The following is a 20,674-nucleotide window of genomic DNA, read 5'->3' on the forward strand; positions in this document are numbered from 1 at the left end:
TGCGCATGCGTTCGCTGATCTTTCCACGCCCCTGTACATCACGGTACTCTGCTCTGTCCGCAGCAGGGCAGAAGTGCGGCTGTACAGGAGCACAACAGAGGCCTGTGTGGACGACGTAGGATGCGTCATCCACACGAGGAAAGAAGGACGACAACAATGGAAGGAAGAGACGAGGCGCTGGATCAAGACCAAAGACGACCATTGGACCCGAAGGTCTCGTTATACTGAGCGGCCTGAGCACTTATTCTAGAATGCTGTATATAAGGGCTCACTGGTCGTGGCCACAGCTTATAGGGGAAAAACTTGGTGACAGGTTCCCTTTAATGAGTTGGTTTATGACACTGGCCCTTTCTTCAGAGTAGATGGGCAGCGCTCCGCCAATGAGACAGGCAGAAATGGGCAGCGCTCCGCCAACGAGACAGGCAGAAATGGGCAGCGCTCCGCCAATGAAACAGGCAGAAATGGGCAGCGCTCCGCCAATGAGACGCGTGCAAGTGGGCAGCGCTCCGCCAGTGAGATGCGCGCAAGTGGGCAGCGCTCCGCCAGTGAGACGCGCGCAAGTGGGCAGCGCTCCGCCAGTGAGACGCGTGCAAGTGGGCAGAGCTCCGCCAATGAGACGCGCGCAAGTGGGCAGAGCTCTTTCAATGACACGGAAATGGCCAGCGCTGCTCCAATGAGACAAATGGAGAGCTGCCGATCTGACTCTGCATGGCGGCATTAACCTTCCTAGAAGCAACGAACGATGGAGACGAGAACACAGCTGTAGCATAAAGTCAATATCAGGAATACGCTCGTACTATAAACCTTTGTATGAAGACAGAGCTGTCTACCAATATATAGAAACAGACAACAGAAGCCAACCAGACCCTACAAATGGCCTGGCGTAGTGAAGACTTTGGCCAGTGACAGCTGAGCACGTTACACTCATAATTTAGTATATGTGTTATGTAAGCAGGTCACAACTAGAGAGGAGAGAACCTCTTGGTGCATCCTTGCTCCAGGGTCAGTGATCTCCGGCCATATGACAGCACCTGCGGGAATTTCGTTACCAACTGGGATCCCATTATTTGCTCCCGATTGGCCGGGCAGGTGAGATGTCACTGGTGCCCCGCACACATGACGTCAGACTGCGTTGACAGTGCCCTGGGGAACATGGGAGATAAGGAAATTCACGCAACTCCTGTCAATGGAAAGTGAGCACCAAAAGATCTTATCAGCTCTACTCCCAACTAACCATGGGTGCAGCCAGTCCTGATTAATCTTTGGGCCAGTTAATTGACATGTTCCAAGGCCTGGTATGAGGACCGAATGTTACCAGCCTCCCCAACCCAGCAGTCAGGGCCGAGGAAGACATCCAGAATAGGCGGTCCAATCGCAGGACGTTTCACAACAACAAAATACATTCACAATTCAGGATAATAGCGTGCGACGCCTACAAGACCGGCAGCCACAGATAAGACCCATCCAGCACCACTAATATTCTTAATTTGAGTACGGGGTGGCCACGAGAACTCAACAGTCTCATATGTCAACTATGAGGATATCAATAGTGATGAGCGAGTGGTAAATATTCATGTTCGGATTATTCGTAACGAATGCCAAAGTACTATCCCTGTATTCGGCACTAATTACAAACCTAATGCAGGTCAATGGGGAACCCGAGCATTTCACTATGAGATCTTTAAGGAAAATGCTCAGGTTCCCCATTGACTTGCATTAGGTTGGTTATTGGTGATGAATACCAGAATAGTACTTTGGGATTCGTTACGAATAATACGGACCCGAATGGTTTCTACTCGCCCATCTCTAGACATCAAGTTTGGGTCATGTCACTGGCGGCCGGTCCTTCTATCACGGTCGTGAGACTGCGGAGTCTGCATGTTGCGCCAATCGAGACGCTAATAATGAAACATTAACCAGCCATTGAAAATCACAAAATATAAGAGAACAGTGCAGCTAAGACGATAACACGCTGCACAGCCCTGGCGGGGGGAACACCGGCGCCCTGGCAGGGGACAGACTGGAGCTCCAACAGAGGCAGACCGGCGCTCCAACAGGGGAAAGACAGGCGCTCCGACAGAGGCAGACCGGCACCCTGGCGCGGGGGGGGGGGGGGGCGCAGACCGGTGCTCCGACAGGGGAAAGACCGGCGCTCCGACAGAGGCAGACCAGAGCTCCCACAGAGGCAGACCGGCATCCTGGCGGGGGGATGACAGACTGGAGCTCCAACAGGGGCAGACCGGCATCCTGGCGGGGGGGATGACAGACTGGACCTCCAACAGGGGCAGACCGGCGCTCCAACATGGACGTACCTTCAGCTCGGGGCAGTTGACGTCCTTGTGAGACGCGGCTCGGATGATGCCGTTCTTCCATGGCCAGTCGTCAATGTGATCAACGTCCAGCTGCATGTTAGTCCCCAAAACGCAGGCAAACCTCTGCCCCACCAGCACGTGGACCGTCCCCTGGTGCATTAGCACCATCATGGTTACACCTAAAAGTCACAGAAAAAAGTGCAAAATTAGGAAACGTCAACACGGGCGATCCAAACTTTATTGACAAAATGGGGACAAACGAGCATTTTCACCCTAAATAGAGTAGGACATGGCGCTGACAAGCACCCCAGCTCCTCCGGACGTACAAAAGTCACGTGACCAAGTTACTTCGCCGTCACTAAGGGCAACAAAAGCAAAGCCAAGGAGCCGGGTGAGCTCTGCCATCTTGTCCTAGAATAACCCCCTTCATTATAATATATGCTAATGAGCTCGTCAAATATGCAAATAATCCTCAGCCGATATGCTAATGAGACTCGATATATGCTAATTAGCTACATTCATATAGGTGAAGGAGGATGAGTCCCGCATAACCATAAAGCGAGCACGGCCATTAACGACACCCGGGAATCCGCCCGTACTCACCGTGGGTAGCGCTCCCGTCATGCACCGGTGATATCTTAGTGACCGTCTCAGCGGCTCGGATGTGCTCACACTCGGCGTCTGCTCTGGCTCCGGCCAGGACACTACTATGCAGGAGAGGAGGACAAACACTACACGCGCACCCGCCAAGCCACGCCTCCCCGGCGCCTATAGGGTGAAGGGAAAACAGAGGCGGGGCGAGGTGAGGTATTCCACCGAACCATTGGCGGAATGTGACTGCCAATCAAACCTGAGTTGCCAAGCGCCCGTAGCTCCACCCCTTCCACTTTCAACTTAGAGCAATTCCTCACAGCAGAGGGACTTCAGAGTGACTGTTTACGTATTCATCCGCCACCGTAGACACGAAAAAGTCCGCCATCCGCCCACTTAATACCAGCGGTTTTACAGCGCGGATGCGAACGGTGTATGTGTTGTGGTATCATCCTTCGGTCACTGAACTATATATCACACCACTGATGGCGAAGCGCTGTCACTGAGCGACGGGAGACAGGGGGGAAAAAAAGATCCGGTCGGCGGAAGAAGCGAGTTTGGTTACTAAGACATGGACTACGTGCAGCTCTGTGCATCCGCAGCGGGGGAAAGTGTCTAAAGGAGGGGGTGGGGCAGGAAGGCAGCTGGTGCCGGGGGGAGGGCTTCGGAGCGATCCCATTCGTCATGTCATGACCAAAACGAGGCTCTGCCTTGTTTTCTTGGCTGCCATCTTGGTTCATTCGACGTTTGGTAAAATGAAAGTCAACAAGTAACGCTCGTTATAGATGGCGATAGGGGCGCGATTTCTTGGTACGGTCCTGGCCCCTGAGCGCTGCCTGATGGACTCGTCCAACTCCCGCCCCGCCGCTGGGCTTTGTCTCCGAGCGGCGCGGAGGGGCAGGGCGGGAGTGACACGTTGGCGGCCATTTTGTGCGCGCTCAAGCAGTAGAGTTGACTCGTAATGGCGGGCGCGTTGGTCATAGCCCACCCACATCCCATTGTGTGACGATTCTGACTGGAAAAATACGGTTTTCTACTCATTTTTCCATTGAATTTAACGTTTAAAGAACGGAAAATGGAAATTAAAGGCTTTAGATAGATAAATAAGACATTTAATAGATATAACTCAGAAAACCCCAAATCTCTCCCATTACTGAACACATAATTCATCTTTCATCAACAGATACCATTGTCTAATTGCCAAATTAGGTTCATATTAACAGATACAATATACAAATGTAGGAATTATTGACATTTTTCCACTTTTTTACCTCAGAAAAGGCAAAAATGACAGTTTATAGAGATTTGTTTGACGTTATTGACCGCTCTTGGTTATTTTTACATCATAAGAACAGAAAAATAAAATAACAGATCCATCACAAGACGGACAATTGGGTTTCCTCCATGTTTCTCTATTTTTTTTATTTTTTTATGTATTTTTTTACGTACGTGGCGCCAGTGAGAGGACAAAAAAAGTGATAGGAAGATACCGTTATATTTTACATTATGGTTTCATTTAAAATTATTATTTCAATTTTATTATATTTTATTAACCTTATTTTTAGGTTATTTAACAAATTTTTTGTTAATAGTATAGCCCAATAAAGTAGAGTTCTCTATGACGAGCGCATGTATACGGGACCCTAAAAATTAAAGTATTGTGATGAGCACGTGTATATGAAGTATTATGATGTGTGGGTGTGTACAGGACCCTAAACAATGAAATACTATGACGAACGGGTTTTAAACAGGACCCTAAAAATGTAGCTATTATGACGTGCTTGTGTATACAGGACCCTAAATAATAAAATATGTTGAGCGCATGTATATGGGTCCCTAAAAATGGAAGTATTATGATGAGTGTGTGTATACAGGACCCTAAAAAGTGTAGTATGATGAGCGCGTGTATACAGGACCTTAAACATTGAAGTATGACGAGCGCTTGTAACCAGGACCCTAGAAATGTAACTATTGTGACAACCACGTGTATACAGGACCCTAAAAATTGGAGTGTGATGATACCGGACCCTAAAAATTGAAATATGACGAGCGTGTGTATACAGGACCCTAAAAATTGAAGTATTATAACAAGCACTTGTGTACGGGACCCTAAAAATTAAGACTTTGACGAATGTGTCTATAGGACCCTAAAACTTGAAGTATGGTGAGCGTGTCTATATGGGACCCTACAATTTGAATTATTATGATGAGTGGGTGTATACAGGACCCTAAAAATTGAAGTATAACAAGCGCGTGTATACAGGACCCTAAAAATGTAAGGGGTATAATGGGCGCGTGTATACGGGACCCTATAAAATGAAGTGTGACGAGCGCGTGTATACAGGACCCTAAAATGGAAGTATTTTGACAAGCGCGTGTAGACAGGACCCTAACTATTGAAGTATTATGATGAGCGTGTGTACACAGGTCCCTAAACATTGAAGTATTATGATGAGCGGGTGTTTACATGACCCTAAAAATTGAAATATTATGATAAGTGTTTGTATACAGGACCCTAAAAATTGAAAATGACGAACGGGTGTATACAGGACCTTAGAAATTGAAGTGTTATGATGAGTGCGTATATACGGGACCCTAAAAATTGAGTCGGTGTATACAGTACCCTAAAAATGTAACTATTGTGACAAGCGCATGTATATAGGACCCTAAAAATTGAAGGATCACAGTAAAGTTGATGAAAATTTACAATTTTGATCATCATAAATAATCAGTTTTAACCAACTGATGACCGAGATACCATCATCGGTTGAATAGAAGCTGCCCTTGTTTGAAATTCTGTTCCGATACATGAATGATCAATGTGCAAGAAATAAACTTTTGCCAATTTATGACAACCATTAATCATCCGATGCAATTAAACACTCTTGGCCACTAACAACCACCATAATAGGTATAATGTGTGTTCCTGCAATGGCGGATTAATCGTTCACCTGGCAGTCATTTCTAAAATTGCTTATCAACCAATGCAAACTTAATGGGGTTGTCCACTACTTTGTTATTGATCGCATATCTTCAGGATAGGTCAACTGTTAGATGGGTGAGGGTCCATTACTTTGTACCCCCATCAATTAGCTCTTACTACCGTAGCTCCAGCGGCGGCAAAGATGGAAACAATATACAGATCCGAAAAGGCAAAACTCATACACTGTCCAGTGATACACTGTGCAGACTACTCTGAAATGATGAACTATCCTAGAGATTGGTCGTCAATATCAAAGTTCAAGTTTTAATAAAAAGTTGTTTCCCTTATTACCAACACTAGGATCAGGTCTCAGTCCTACAAAAAAAAAATAATCCAAATCTGTATATTAATATATATATATAAATACTTAGGCTGGATTCAGATACTTGTATGTCATGTATCCAACGAGGTAGACCCGTAACCAGTCCGGGCACTATGGTCTGTATATGGTTAGTGAAATGTTTGTGTGTGTCTATATATTCTGTGTGTATATATACAGTATATTACTTATATAAAAATATATACTCAACCCAGTCGAACACTTGTGGGTAGAGTTGAAGAAAAAGCTGTATACATCCCCACGAGAGGTGACCAGTAGGCACCAACATTGGGAACATGTAGAAGAGACCTGGGATCAGATTTCGGTGGACACATGCTTGAATCTGATCGAGAGCCCAGAAGGATTCAGGCAGGGTTGAAAGCCAAAAGGTGGATTTACAAAATACTAACAAAAATTAAAATTTAGATTTTTTTTATGAGAAGTTACATGACAAGAATCTCCATAACTAATCATATGCTAAATATCTGCCAGTCAAATTTAGGTATAAGATAACCAAGATGATTGTTTATAACATGAAGGTCGTCTCACGCTCAAAGCTGTAGTGGATGGTGAGATTTGGAGCCTGAAAGTCAAAAGGGCAAAACATTGGTTGTATATTATTTGTTTTATTTCAAATGTGACACCCCAACTAAATAAAATAAGAATGTACCGTTTTTATGAATTAATCATTAATCAAAGTATATATGAAATGAGTTTAAAAGAAAATACAAGTGGGAGGATAAACCATCGAGTGTCCCGGAGACAAGTAGTGCGAAAAGTGTAAGTAATCCACATACGCATCTGGGAGCATCACAACTCTGGACCAGACCTCAATCAGAAGACAATAACACTTTCACACTCCTTGTCTATGAACTGCTCCAATATTTACAGCCACAACTGTTTGTCCCCTTCCCATACTGATAGTTCTGCTTCATGTCACTTGTCTTATTTACTGCACTATTCTATGTCTTGTTGTGTATAAATATGTGACTCTTCAGATTTTGTGTTATACTGTGAGCCCTCGCGGGCAGGGTCCTCTCTCCTCCTATACCTGTCTGTCTTGTACTGTTAATGATTGTTGTACGTATACCCTCTTTCATTTGTAAAGCACCATGGAATAAATGGCACTATAATCTATATATATAATTGCCTTATTCTGTCTGTCTGTCTGTCTGTCATGCTCCAAAATTGTGTCACCGTGACAGTGTCACCGTGACATGTCCTTACGGTGACACAAAGCTGATTGGCCGCTGGGCTCGCCATGGCCCCGCCCCCCCACACCGATTGGCCGCTCGCCCAGGCTGCGCCCCCACACGGATTGGCCAGCCGCTCGCCCAGCCTCCGCCCCCCCCACAGATTGGCCTCTCGCCCCGGCACCCTGCAGGCATTGGCAATTAGGCCACGCCCCGCCCCCCTCACGCAACGCACGTTAGCTCTGGCCCCGCCCACCTCCCCCCGCGCATTCCCCGAACTGACAGGGCTGTCACGGAGGTGAGTACTGTACTCCCCCCCCCCCCTCTCCCCCCCGCGCATTCCCCGAACTGACACGGCTGTTAAGGGGGGTGAGTACTGTACTCCCCCCCCCATCCCCCATCCCCCGTGTCACAAACCACCGGGGGGGTCACTCAGAAATCCCCCGCGCTGGCTACCAGTACGTCACAATCGGGGGGTAACAAGTGGGTGTCACCCCTCCTTTATACCTCCCGACCGACAGACAGAGCACGTGACGCGCTCTCTAGCGCCCCTCTTATAGTCAGGCCAATTATGGAATTGCCCGACAATAAGCAAGGAGGCCGCTATACTACTTATGCCGATTATTGAAGGGTCCCCGGTGAGAGTAGGGTATATATTCCCCCGACCTCCGCGGGCGGAATATATAAAACCTCCCCGAATCTCACTGGCCTCCCCACAATAATCCTTGGCACAAACTCGCTGCCACCAACCGCTTCACGGTAACTATTAGCCGAACACACAGACGTGGGATTCAAGATCGAGATAACAGAACAGCCCAAGATTAATTATATAATTTAATCAGCCTAAAGCACACTAGAAACTACAATATATACAATAGGGAATCTACAGAATATACATATGTCAGAGTACAGTTACAGATAAAGCATGGTTTACAAACAGGTATGCAATTCAATCAGTTACCTTGTGCGTCTGGCCACAGGGGGGCGCTGTAGACCAGGTTTCTAGGAACTCCCACAGATGTTTCCTGCACGTGACCCCCAGCGAAAGAACACTGGAAAATGGCCGAAGTAGGGTTATCAACCTGGGCAAATCCAGGTCCCCTCCTACCTTCGTGACCTCAGAGGGAGCACTGCTCCACCCCTGGCTGGAGTTATGGACAAAATCCACAACATGGAATATGGCCATAACTTGGCCTGGGAGCGTCGTAGGCGGACGCCAATGCTCTCATTGTGACAGTTATGAATTTAGCTACAGAATGAGAGGACTCATGACTTGTCTACTAGTTCCCCATTGGCTGATATCACGCCTGGGGTATTTCCCAAGCTCCCGCTCCCATAAAAAGGGTGTGCCAGCATCGTCCGCATGCGGAGACACCATTTTTATGGTTGCCATATTTATCGGAAATATGGCTTGCGAGATATGAACCATTTTTTACTGGAGTCGTTCTGTCTGGATACTTCCAAGCTGGCTAATTAGATAGCAGCTCCTACCACAGGGTCACGGCAGGGAGTCCTCCTGTGTCCATTGTTCCCACATCATCTCATCTCCATATCACAGGAGATGGCCATGGAGGTGTAACACCTTCACAGATGCTGGACATTGAGAACAAGAAGGGAGGGGGGCACTGCCAGGGAGTGATGAGCGATTATGACTGGAAGTCATAATTCATCTTCATATCCCGGGATTTGCCTCACACCTCCCCCCTTTTGAGGGCGCTAGGGGGCAGCACACTCCGGTGTTCCCCCGTGCGCCCGTCCGCGACCTCTCCTTGTCGGGACAGCCCATCTGCGTTACCGTGGTCACGGCCCCTTTTGTGGCGAATGGTGAAGTTGTATTGCTGGAGCGCAAGGCTCCATCGCAACAATCGCCCATTCGTCCCAGAGACGGTGTGCAACCAGCTGAGGGGATTGTGGTCCGTCTCCACGATGAAGTGGCGCCCGTATAGATAGGGTTGCAGACGCTGCAGGGCCCACACTATGGCCAGGCACTCCTTCTCCATCGTGGAATAGGCCACTTCCCTTGGTAACAGCTTCCTGCTCAGGTACAAGACTGGGTGCTCTTGGCTCGCAGAGTCCACCTGGCTGAGCACCGCACCGAGGCCGAAGTCACTGGCGTCGGTCTGTACTACAAACGGCCGCGTGAAGTCGGCTGCCTGTAGCACGGGCGGGCTGGACAGGGCGTCCTTTAGGGCCTGGAAGGCTGTCTCGCAGTCCATTGTCCAATCGACTGCAGAGGGCAGCTTCTTCTTGGTGAGGTCCGTCAAGGGCTTTGCCAGGCTACTATAGCGTGGAACAAACCTCCTATAGTACCCAGCGGTCCCCAAGAAGGACATCACCTGCTTCTTGGTCCTGGGGGTGGGCCAGGATGCGATGGCTTCCACTTTCTCAGGCTCGGGCTTCAGTGTTCTCCCGCCTACCCGGTGACCGAGGTACTGGACCTCGCTCATGGCCAGCTGACACTTTCCCGGCTTGATGGTCAAACCTGCCCGGTGGATCCGCCTGAGCACCTGTGCTAGATGCTCTAGGTGGTCCTCCCAGGTGGGACTGAAGACGGCAATGTCATCCAGGTACGCGGCCGCGTACCCTTCAAGTCCCTTGAGCAGGGTGTTGACCATCCGCTGGAAAGTGGCAGGGGCATTCCTCATCCCGAATGGCATCACCGTGGACTCGTATAGTCCAAATGGGGTAATAAAGGCAGAGCGTTCCCTGGCCTTGCGAGTCAGGGGGATCTGCCAATATCCCCGGCTCAGGTCCATGATGGTCAGGTACTGAGCCCCGGCCAACTGATCGAGCAGGTCATCGATGCGTGGCATTGGGTACGCATCGGCGACCGTGACAGCATTGAGCCCCCTGTAGTCCACGCAGAACCGAGTGGTTCGGTCCTTCTTAGGGACGAGGACTACAGGCGAGGCCCAAGCGCTGTTGGATGCCTGGATCACCCCCAGCTTCAGCATCTCGTCAATCTCCTGGCGCATGTGTTGCTGCACCTCCAGGGAGACCCGATATGCTGAACGCCGGATCGGGGGATGATCCCCAGTGTCCACGTGATGGACAGCCAAGTCAGTCCTTCCGGGCTGGTTGGTAAACAACCCCCGGAAGGGGAGGAGGGTGGCCCACAGCTGGGACCGTTGGTCCTCCAAGAGCTGGTGGCCAACCTCCACATCCTCAATGGATCCGCCTGCCCTAACCTGGGCTAGCATATCCAAGAGGGTTTCCGCTTCTCCCTCCTCGGGCAGGTTGCACACGGGGAGCGCACATGCCTCCCGCTCATGATGTGCCTTCATCATGTTCACATGGAAGGGCTTCCGCCTTCCACGGGCAGGGTCCAGGGTGACCAGGTACGTCACAGGGTTGAGCTGCTGGTACACGAGGTATGGGCCTTCCCAGGCTGCCTGAAGCTTGTCCTGTGGTACGGGGACCAGTACCCACACCTTTTGACCCACTTGGTAGGTCCTCTCACAAGCGTTCTGGTCGTACCAACGCTTCTGATCGGCCTGGGCTTGAGCCATATTGTCGTGTACCAGTTGCGTCAAGGCCTGCATTTTGTCCCGGAAGCGCATGACATACTCGATAACCGACACTCCAGGGGTGGCCAAATCCCCTTCCCAAGCCTCTTTCACCAGAGCCAGGGGGCCCCGCACACGTCGCCCGTACAGGAGCTCAAACGGTGAGAATCCTGTTGAGGCCTGTGGAACCTCCCGGTAAGCAAATAACAGGTGTGGGAGATACCGCTCCCAGTCACGCCCATGGGAGTCGACCAACATCTTAAGCATCTGCTTTAAGGTGCCATTGAACCGCTCGCACAGGCCATTAGTCTGTGGATGGTACGGGCTGGCCACCAGATGTCGCACCTGGACTTGCTTACAGAGGGCCTCCATCAGCTGGGACATGAATTGGGTCCCCCGGTCAGTGAGCATTTCCTGGGGAAAACCCACTCGGGAGAAAATCTCCAGCAATGCGGTGGCCACCTTGTCAGCCCGAATGGACGACAAGGCCACTGCTTCTGGGTACCGGGTGGCATAGTCCACTACCGTCAGTATGAAGCGTTTCCCGGAGCTGCTGGGGATGGCCAGCGGGCCGACCAGATCCACAGCCACCCTCCTGAAAGGCTCATCGATGATTGGCAGAGATACTAGTGGGGCTTTGGGGTGTGGCCCCGCCTTCCCCACTCTCTGACAGGTTTCACACGAACGGCAGTAGGCAGCCACATCGGCCCCCATTTTTGGCCAGTAGAAATGCTGGTTTAACCTGGCCTTGGTCTTAGCGATCCCTAGGTGTCCGGCCATCGGAATCTCATGTGCGATCCGCAACAACTCCGTCCGGAACGGATAGGGTACCACCAACTGTCGGTCCCTGGGCCACGCCTCCGGTGAACCCTGCTGGACCGTGGCCCGGTACAGCCGTCCTTGGTCCCAGACCACTCGCTCCGGGTCCGAGTCCGAGGGAGGCTGTGCCGCCTGCTCCTTAAGAGCTTTCAGGCTGTCTTCAGCTTCTAACGCTGCCTGAAACCCCTGACTAGATGTGGCCAGAATCGACGAGACTGTCACATCTTCAGTCAGTACCCCGGGACCTGTGTCCTGGCCTCCACCTGACTCGGCTGCCACTTGGTCAGAAGGGGAAGAGCTATCGGACCTCCGGGAGGCCCCTTGGCTTCCAGCACTCCCACTGCGGGTGACAGCGGCCACAGCCGCTGCGACCGTGGGTCGTGCCTGCTCCTCCTCCGTTCCTGACCAAGTCGCCGGTTCAGGCAGACCTACCTGGCTTCCTGACACCCCGGTTGTGGGGGAACCATGCACCGAGATCTTACCTGGGAGCACTTCCGCTCCTGGACCGGCCCCAATCTCACCTGCCTGTTCCCCTCCTGCAGCAACAGAACCCCGCTGTGAAATCTCTGGGGACCCCACATTTGCTGTGGTAGCCCCCACCCCACACACTGGTCCTCCCCCTGCAGCACCCTGCTCTCTGCTTATCCCTGCAGAGGGCAGCAGATCCCAGCTCACAGGCTGATTACTTGTAGAGGCATTGTCACACCTTTCTCTGACCCCCTCCCCTGTCACAGCTGCAGCTGTGTGTGTGTCTATGGTGTCTGTGCAAGCAGAAATATCAGAGTTCACTCCCCCCTCTCTCACATCATTCATAGATAACACATTAACATTGTCAGGAGTCATGTCCGTACTGGCTGAAGGTTCAGCCCTTGGTGGGGGCCCAAACTGGGAGGTTATCTGCCCCAAATCTGTCCCAAGTAGCACGTTTGCGGGGATCCGATCAGTTACCCCCACCTCCCTCACCCCTCGCCCTGCGCCCCAGTCCACATAAATGTCAGCAACAGGCAGCGCCGGGTCAATGCCTCCAATCCCGGAGACAGCGAGGGTTTTTCCAGGGATCAAGTCTTGGGGGGACACCATCTCAGGCCGCACCAGAGTCACCTCCGAGGTGCTGTCTCGCAGTCCTATGGTCACAGACCGGCCGACGGTGACAGGTTGGAAGCTGTCCAGGGACCTACCACCACCCCCACCCACACAATACACCTTGGGCGGCCCTTGGGACGGGGACGGAGCCGGGGCCTTGGGACGCTGAGGGCACATGGCCTTGAAGTGTCCAGGTAGGTTGCACTGGTGGCACCGTCTTGGCTCTGCCACGGGCCTGGAGAGGGGAGTTGAGGGGGACACCCCCTGCAGTCTAGGGGCAGGTGGGGCAGTCGCAGAATTCATCTTACCCCCTCTCCAGGTGCTGCTGGTGGCTGCTCTCCTGGCCTCAGGAGCCCGATTGTTGGTGTAGTCATCGGCCAGGGCAGCTGTAGCCGTGGACCCCTTTGGCTTCTGGTCTCGGATGAACTGGCGGAGATCCTCAGGGCAGTTCCACAAGAGTTGCTCCGTGATGAACAAGTCCAGGATCTCCGGTCCGGTGGAAAGCTGCAGGCCTTGGGTCCAGTGGTCGGCAGCTCGGGCAAGTGCCCGCCTGTGGTCAGCCCAGGAGTCCTTTGGTCCCTTCTGTAGGCTCCGGAACTTCTTGCGGTAGGACTCTGGAGTGAGGTTGTACTGTTGGATCAGGGCCCGCTTGATGGTGTCGTAGCCCTGATCTGCCTCAGCAGGCAAGTCCCCAAGGATTTCCAGGGCCTTACCCCTTAAACGGGGGGTCAGGTATTTGGCCCACTGGTCCTTGTCCAGATGGTGCTGCAAGCAAGTCCGTTCAAAAGCAGTCAAGAAAGAGTCCAAGTCTCCATCCTTCTCCAGCACTGGGAAGTCCTCAACACGGACCTTTGGAAGTTTGGTGTCTTGAAGGTCACGTGTGGCTGATGAGGGCCGGAGCTGAGCTAGCTGCAGCTGGTGGTCCCGGTCTGCCTGTTGCCGTCGCTCCGCAGCCTCACGCTCTGCCTGGCGCTCTTCACGCGCTGCCTGCCGCTCTGCCTGCCGCTCCGCAGCCTCACACGCTGCCCTGCGCTCTGCCATGAGTTCCCTGTAGCCCTCCCGGTCTCCAGCCTGGAGAAGGGCCATAGCCATTTGAAGAAGGCTATCCGAGCCTCCCAGGCTCGGTGGAATGGCACGTGGTGATCTGCGGCCCGCTGCGGAGCCTGGTGATTCACTGTCCATTGCAGAGCGGAGGGCTGGCATCTGGCTCGTTGAGGACCCTTGGGTGAGCTGCTCCTCATCTTGTCCAGCAGTGCCAGGTTGTGCAATGTCCTCTGCAGAGCTGTTTTCTGGCGTCGAGCTCCTGGAGGACTCGTGGGCAACCTCCTCATTACTGTCCACAGCACCGTCCTCCCTCTCTTCGGCTCCTGCTTTAGCATTGGCCAGTTGCCTAGCTCTGCTCCTGGTGCCATCAGCCATTCTTGCAGACTTTTGGTCACTGACACAGAACTGACACCTGATGCCTCCACACACCTTACAGTATCTGCACTCTGACACTCTAGTGTTGAGCTAGTCTGAAGACCCCAGCAGCCACAGCTGCTGCAGGCAGTCTTTAGTGTCTGGGAGTATGGGTCTCACACTCACACACACTATTATCTCGATCCCACCGCTATGCCACCAATATGTCACAAACCACCGGGGGGGTCACTCAGAAATCCCCCGCGCTGGCTACCAGTACGTCACAATCGGGGTGTAACAAGTGGGTGTCACCCCTCCTTTATACCTCCCGACCGACAGACAGAGCACGTGACGCGCTCTCTAGCGCCCCTCTTATAGTCAGGCCAATTATGGAATTGCCCGACAATAAGCAAGGAGGCCGCTATACTACTTATGCCGATTATTGAAGGGTCCCCGGTGAGAGTAGGGTATATATTCCCCCGACCTCCGCGGGCGGAATATATAAAACCTCCCCGAATCTCACTGGCCTCCCCACAATAATCCTTGGCACAAACTCGCTGCCACCAACCGCTTCACGGTAACTATTAGCCGAACACACAGACGTGGGATTCAAGATCGAGATAACAGAACAGCCCAAGATTAATTATATAATTTAATCAGCCTAAAGCACACTAGAAACTACAATATATACAATAGGGAATCTACAGAATATACATATGTCAGAGTACAGTTACAGATAAAGCATGGTTTACAAACAGGTATGCAATTCAATCAGTTACCTTGTGCGTCTGGCCACAGGGGGGCGCTGTAGACCAGGTTTCTAGGAACTCCCACAGATGTTTCCTGCACGTGACCCCCAGCGAAAGAACACTGGAAAATGGCCGAAGTAGGGTTATCAACCTGGGCAAATCCAGGTCCCCTCCTACCTTCGTGACCTCAGAGGGAGCACTGCTCCACCCCTGGCTGGAGTTATGGACAAAATCCACAACATGGAATATGGCCATAACTTGGCCTGGGAGCGTCGTAGGCGGACGCCAATGCTCTCATTGTGACAGTTATGAATTTAGCTACAGAATGAGAGGACTCATGACTTGTCTACTAGTTCCCCATTGGCTGATATCACGCCTGGGGTATTTCCCAAGCTCCCGCTCCCATAAAAAGGGTGTGCCAGCATCGTCCGCATGCGGAGACACCATTTTTATGGTTGCCATATTTATCGGAAATATGGCTTGCGAGATATGAACCATTTTTTACTGGAGTCGTTCTGTCTGGATACTTCCAAGCTGGCTAATTAGATAGCAGCTCCTACCACAGGGTCACGGCAGGGAGTCCTCCTGTGTCCATTGTTCCCACATCATCTCATCTCCATATCACAGGAGATGGCCATGGAGGTGTAACACCTTCACAGATGCTGGACATTGAGAACAAGAAGGGAGGGGGGCACTGCCAGGGAGTGATGAGCGATTATGACTGGAAGTCATAATTCATCTTCATATCCCGGGATTTGCCTCACACCCCGCTCGCACGGGAGGGGTGTGGGCTCCCGTGCGAGCGGGGGACGGGATACGTTGGCATGGTTACAAGCGCATCGAGGTCCTGTAGCGGCGGAAGATCCACACGCACACACACACACACACACACATCAGCTCACACTCACTCTCACACACACCTCACACACACATCACATCGCATCCACACACTCACAGCATCCGGCGATATCCCTTGCTTCTCGGCCTCGATACTGTGCTGTTGTGACCTTCCAGGACCTGACGGAGGATCACATGGCCAGAAGCATGTGGTATCTCCGGATGTTGTGACTGTGAGCGCGTATGTGCGATATCGTCAGTGTCTGTGTGTGTGAGTGTATGCGATCGGGTGTGTGTGTGTCGGGATCGGGTGTGTGTGAGTGGATGCGATCGTGTGTGTGAGTGGATGCGATCGTGTGTGTGAGTGGATGCGATCGTGTGTGTGAGTGTCGGGATCGGGTGTGTGTGAGTGTATGCGATCGTGTGTGTGAGTGGATGCGATCGTGTGTGTGAGTGTCGCCAGAGGAGGGGACAGAGAGGGGCTGAGGCTGGGGACAGAGAGGGGCTGAGGCTGGGGACAGAGAGGGGCTGAGGCTGGGGACAGAGAGGGGCTGATGCTGGGGACAGAAGGCTGATGCTGCGGGTAGAGAGGCTGATGCTGGTGCAGCATGGGGGATGGATTACAATGGGGAGTGCGCAGCATGGCGGATGGAGCACGTTTGGGAGTGCGCAGCATGGCGGATGGAGCACGTTTGGGAGTGCGCAGCATGGCGGATGGAGCACGTTTGGGAGTGCGCAGCATGGCGGATGGAGCACGTTTGGGAGTGCGCAGCATGGCGGATGGAGCACGTTTGGGAGTGCGCAGCATGGCGGATGGAGCACGTTTGGGAGTGCGCAGCATGGCGGATGGAGCACGTTTGGGAGTGCGCAGCATGGCGGATGGAGCACGTTTGGGAGTGCGCAGCATGGCGGATGGAGCACGTTTGGGAGTGCGCAGCATGGCGGATGGAGCACGTTTGGGAGTGCGCAGCATGGCGGATGGAGCACGTTTGGGAGTGCGCAGCATGGCGGATGGAGCACGTTTGGGAGTGCGCAGAATGGCGGATGGAGCACGTTTGGGAGTGCGCAGCATGGCGGATGGAGCACGTTTGGGAGTGCGCAGCATGGCGGATGGAGCACGTTTGGGAGTGCGAAGCATGGCGGATGGAGCACGTTTGGGAGTGCGCAGCCTGGCGGATGGAGCACGTTTGGGAGTGCGCAGCATGGCGGATGGTGCACGTTTGGGAGTGCGCAGCATGGCGGATGGTGCACGTTTGGGAGTGCGCAGCATGGCGGATGGTGCACGTTTGGGAGTGCGCAGCATGGCGGATGGAGCACGATGGGAAGTGCACAACACACCACACACACACACACACACTGGGAACCACAAACAACTGCCCTACACAGACACCTACACACACAGACAACGCTGCACACACACAACACCCAACACACAAACACCGCGGCACACACAAATATACGCACATACCGCACAACACACACATTGCACAAAACATACCTCCCCCCAAAACACACCACACACACACAAACCGCGCAACACACAACGCTACAGACACACAGCGCTCCACAAACAACGCAACACACATACAACACCGCTCTCACCCCCGTCACACCCAGACAACACCCAGAACATGTACAGCGCCTACACAAACACTTGGTAACTACACACAACACATATATATATAACAAAAATCATACATGAACTACACAATACGTAAATTCTAGAATACCCGATGCGTAGAATCGGGCCACCTTCTAGTAAGTAATAATAATACTGAGCCTGATGAATAGACCTGAGTAGTCTCGAAAGCTTGCTATTTATTACCATCTTTTCAGTTAGTCATTAAAAAGTATTCACCACAGAGGACTCTAAGTTCTTTTCAACATTTTTTGTTAAGTAATCGACAAGCACTTGATGTTAATGGCACATCAGATGAGTGGGATCTTCAGACGCCTCTGTTTACTTACAGTGTAGGTCAGTTTACACAAAATTCACCCATCAGTGATTATAAATAATGTTTAATGCTGCTAAGATATTAGAGTTTTGGCATTTATTTTTATTTCTTATTTTTTTCAGTTTTACATTAGATGAAGAAACTAATTGGAAATGTGATAATTGCAACCATTATTACATCAACAGTTTCTGTTTATTGTAAATAAATCATGTTTTATATCTTAATAGAAAAAATAACAAAATGATAAAAAAAAATAGTTTTGCCTGTTCAAATTCAAATGCATTATAAAATCAAAGCGGAAACCATTTATCCGCCCCATAAGTCTACTAAAGCCAAGAATTGACCATGAATTATAATAATTAAGTAAAGATGCATTTATTACAGTCACTTCAAGTTTATGTTTCTTGTTTACTTTTTTAAATATTCCATATTATAACTTGCATCATTTTTTATTTCCTGATGTTTATATAGCTCCAGTATATTCCAGAGATCCCAATCGTAGGTAAATCAGTGACTATATGATTATTATATTAAAAGTTAGAAAAACGACATAATGATTTGCAAGTTAACTTCTTGCAGCTGACATTTTTTTTTATCTTTGCGCTTTAATTTCCTCATCTTCTTTGAATAGTCAAAACCTTTATATTTATCGATATAAACTTATGAAGGCTAGTTTTTGCAGGACAAGTTGCCATTTTGAATGACACCATTCATTTTTCTACCCTTGGCTGTTAATTTGCTTAAAGAGGTGGTTCACTACTTATTTTTCCAAGCCACAAAGATATAATGTTGAGAAACAAGGCTTCTCTCAAATACCTTGTGTTCCCAATAGTGACCTCTGATGTCCAGTGATGTCACGTCTATTTCCAGTTGACCTAACATCACCGTGGCTGGCCCCAGTCTTCCTGAGTAGCAAGAAGAGAATGGCACTTCCTATATATGCATCTAGGAGATATTGGGGTGCACTTCAGGTTCCAAAGCCAAACAGTGAGAAGTATACAAGGCAATCCCAAGATAATTTGAAGAAATATTTATTCATGTGCATAACAAAAAACGTTTTCGGTCCTATGTGGACCTTCGGCAGTAGCACATATGTGAGGGAAAACGCTGTGTGGGCTGTCAGACGCGGAATCCACCGCTGTATGGGGGCTGCCATGATTGGTTGATGGTTGACAGCCCCCATACAGCGGTGGAATCCGCGTCTGACAGCCCACACAGCGTTTTCCCTCACATATGTGCTACTGAGGAAGGTCCACATAGGACCAAAAACGTTTTTGTTATGCACATGAATAAATATTTCTTCAAATCATCTTGGGATTGCCAGTCTTCCTGAGTGACTGGGTTGTGGGTGGAGTTTCACCGCTGATCTCAGCCCAGCATCGCTCCTGCTTGTGGCACTGTGCAGTGAAAGAGGAGGGAGCAGAGAGATGATGGGCTGTGACACTGGGCTGTGCTGAGTGGTGAAAATCCGCCCACAGCCCAGTCACTCAGGAAGACTGGGGCTCGCTGCGGTGATGTCAGCTCAACTAGAAGTTGACCTGACATCATCAGATCCCAGAGGTCATGGAGCCCGGGGGTCACAAGAAGGGGATGACCGGATCGTAATACCACCGCTCACAGGCACTATTGGCAAAACAAGGTATTTGAGAGAAGCCATGTTTCTTAACATAATATCAATGTGGCTTGGAAAAATAAGTAGTGAACCTCCTCTTTATTCTCGCAGTCAACCTCTTCTTCATTCTCCGCTCCCATCGGCACACCGGTGACGTGATCGTGGGGCGCTGATGGTTTGTCATGACAGCCGGGGTTCAGCACATGAACCCGGGTTAGTGTCATCATGATTCTCCTGTGAACGAAGCCCGTGGCGTTCATAGAAGAATCGTGATTTCTGCTGCACAGAGAGTGGGGCTGATACTGATGCACCACTCTGTACACCAGAAGCCATCAGATGATCACAGTTTGAAGTCCACTAGAGGGACTGTTAAATACAGTTAAAAAAGGTTTTAAAAAATTTGAAAAAAATAATAAAACACAAAAGTTCAAATCACCCCCCTTTTCTGCCCCAATAAAAATAGAGTAATTTAAAAAAAAACAAAAAATACATATATATAGTATTATTGCATTCGTACAAATCCAATCTATCAAAATCTAAAAATATTTTATCTAATCAGTAAACGGTGTAACAGAAAAAAAAACCTAAATGACAGAAGTGTTTGGCTGCTGCAACATTGCAATAACAGGCAATCAAAACATTTTATCTAACCCAAAATGACAGAAGTGTTTGGCTGCTGCAACATAATAATAATAATAATAATAATAATAATAATAATAATAATAATAATTTCATTATTGCAACATTGCAATAACAGGCAATCAAAACATTTTTTCTTTGTCGCTCCATTGGGAGACCCAGACAATTGGGTGTATAGCTATGCCTCCGGAGGCCACACAAAGCATTACACTAAAAGTGTAAAGCCCCTCCCCTTCTGCCTATACACCCCCCGTGCATCACGGGCTCCTCAGTTTTCATGCTTTGTGCAAAGGAGGCTGACATCCACGCATAGCTCCACAGCTTAGTCAGCAGCAGCTGCTGACTATGTCGGTTGGAAGAAAAGAGGGCCCATAACAGGGCCCCCAGCATGCTCCCTTCTCACCCCACTTTGTCGGCGGTGTTGTTAAGGTTGAGGTACCCATTGCGGGTACACAGCAGGAGCCACATGCTGTTTTCCTTCCCCATCCCTTATGGGCTCTGGGTGAAGTGGGATCCGAATCGGTCTCCAGGCACGGGGACCGTGCTCCCTCCGCAGCCCCTGCGGTATCTGCTGGACAGGAGCCGGGTATCGTCAGGGACAAGGCCCTGCTACTGTGAGGTACTCTGTGTCCCCGTGGGGACCGCGCATGGAGCGCTTGTGCCATACACATTACAGCA

General features: G+C 50.6%; 1 protein-coding gene across 1 annotated transcript in view; it reads right to left on the bottom strand.

Annotated features, from left to right (window-relative positions):
• Window positions 1-3,039, bottom strand: part of KDM3A (lysine demethylase 3A) — a 201,614-nt gene extending 198,575 nt beyond the window's left edge. The window contains exons 1-2 of the mRNA XM_075346786.1: window positions 2,916-3,039; window positions 2,313-2,491 (exon numbers count right to left, since the gene is read on the bottom strand). Coding sequence (XP_075202901.1) covers window positions 2,313-2,483 — 171 coding nt within the window. The 5' untranslated portion in view covers window positions 2,484-2,491; window positions 2,916-3,039. The remainder of the gene's footprint in view (window positions 1-2,312; window positions 2,492-2,915) is intronic.
• Window positions 3,040-20,674: the final 17,635 nt, after the last annotated feature.

Source organism: Anomaloglossus baeobatrachus, chromosome 1 (genome assembly GCF_048569485.1).
Source record: "Anomaloglossus baeobatrachus isolate aAnoBae1 chromosome 1, aAnoBae1.hap1, whole genome shotgun sequence".
NCBI classification, from domain to species: domain Eukaryota; kingdom Metazoa; phylum Chordata; class Amphibia; order Anura; family Aromobatidae; genus Anomaloglossus; species Anomaloglossus baeobatrachus.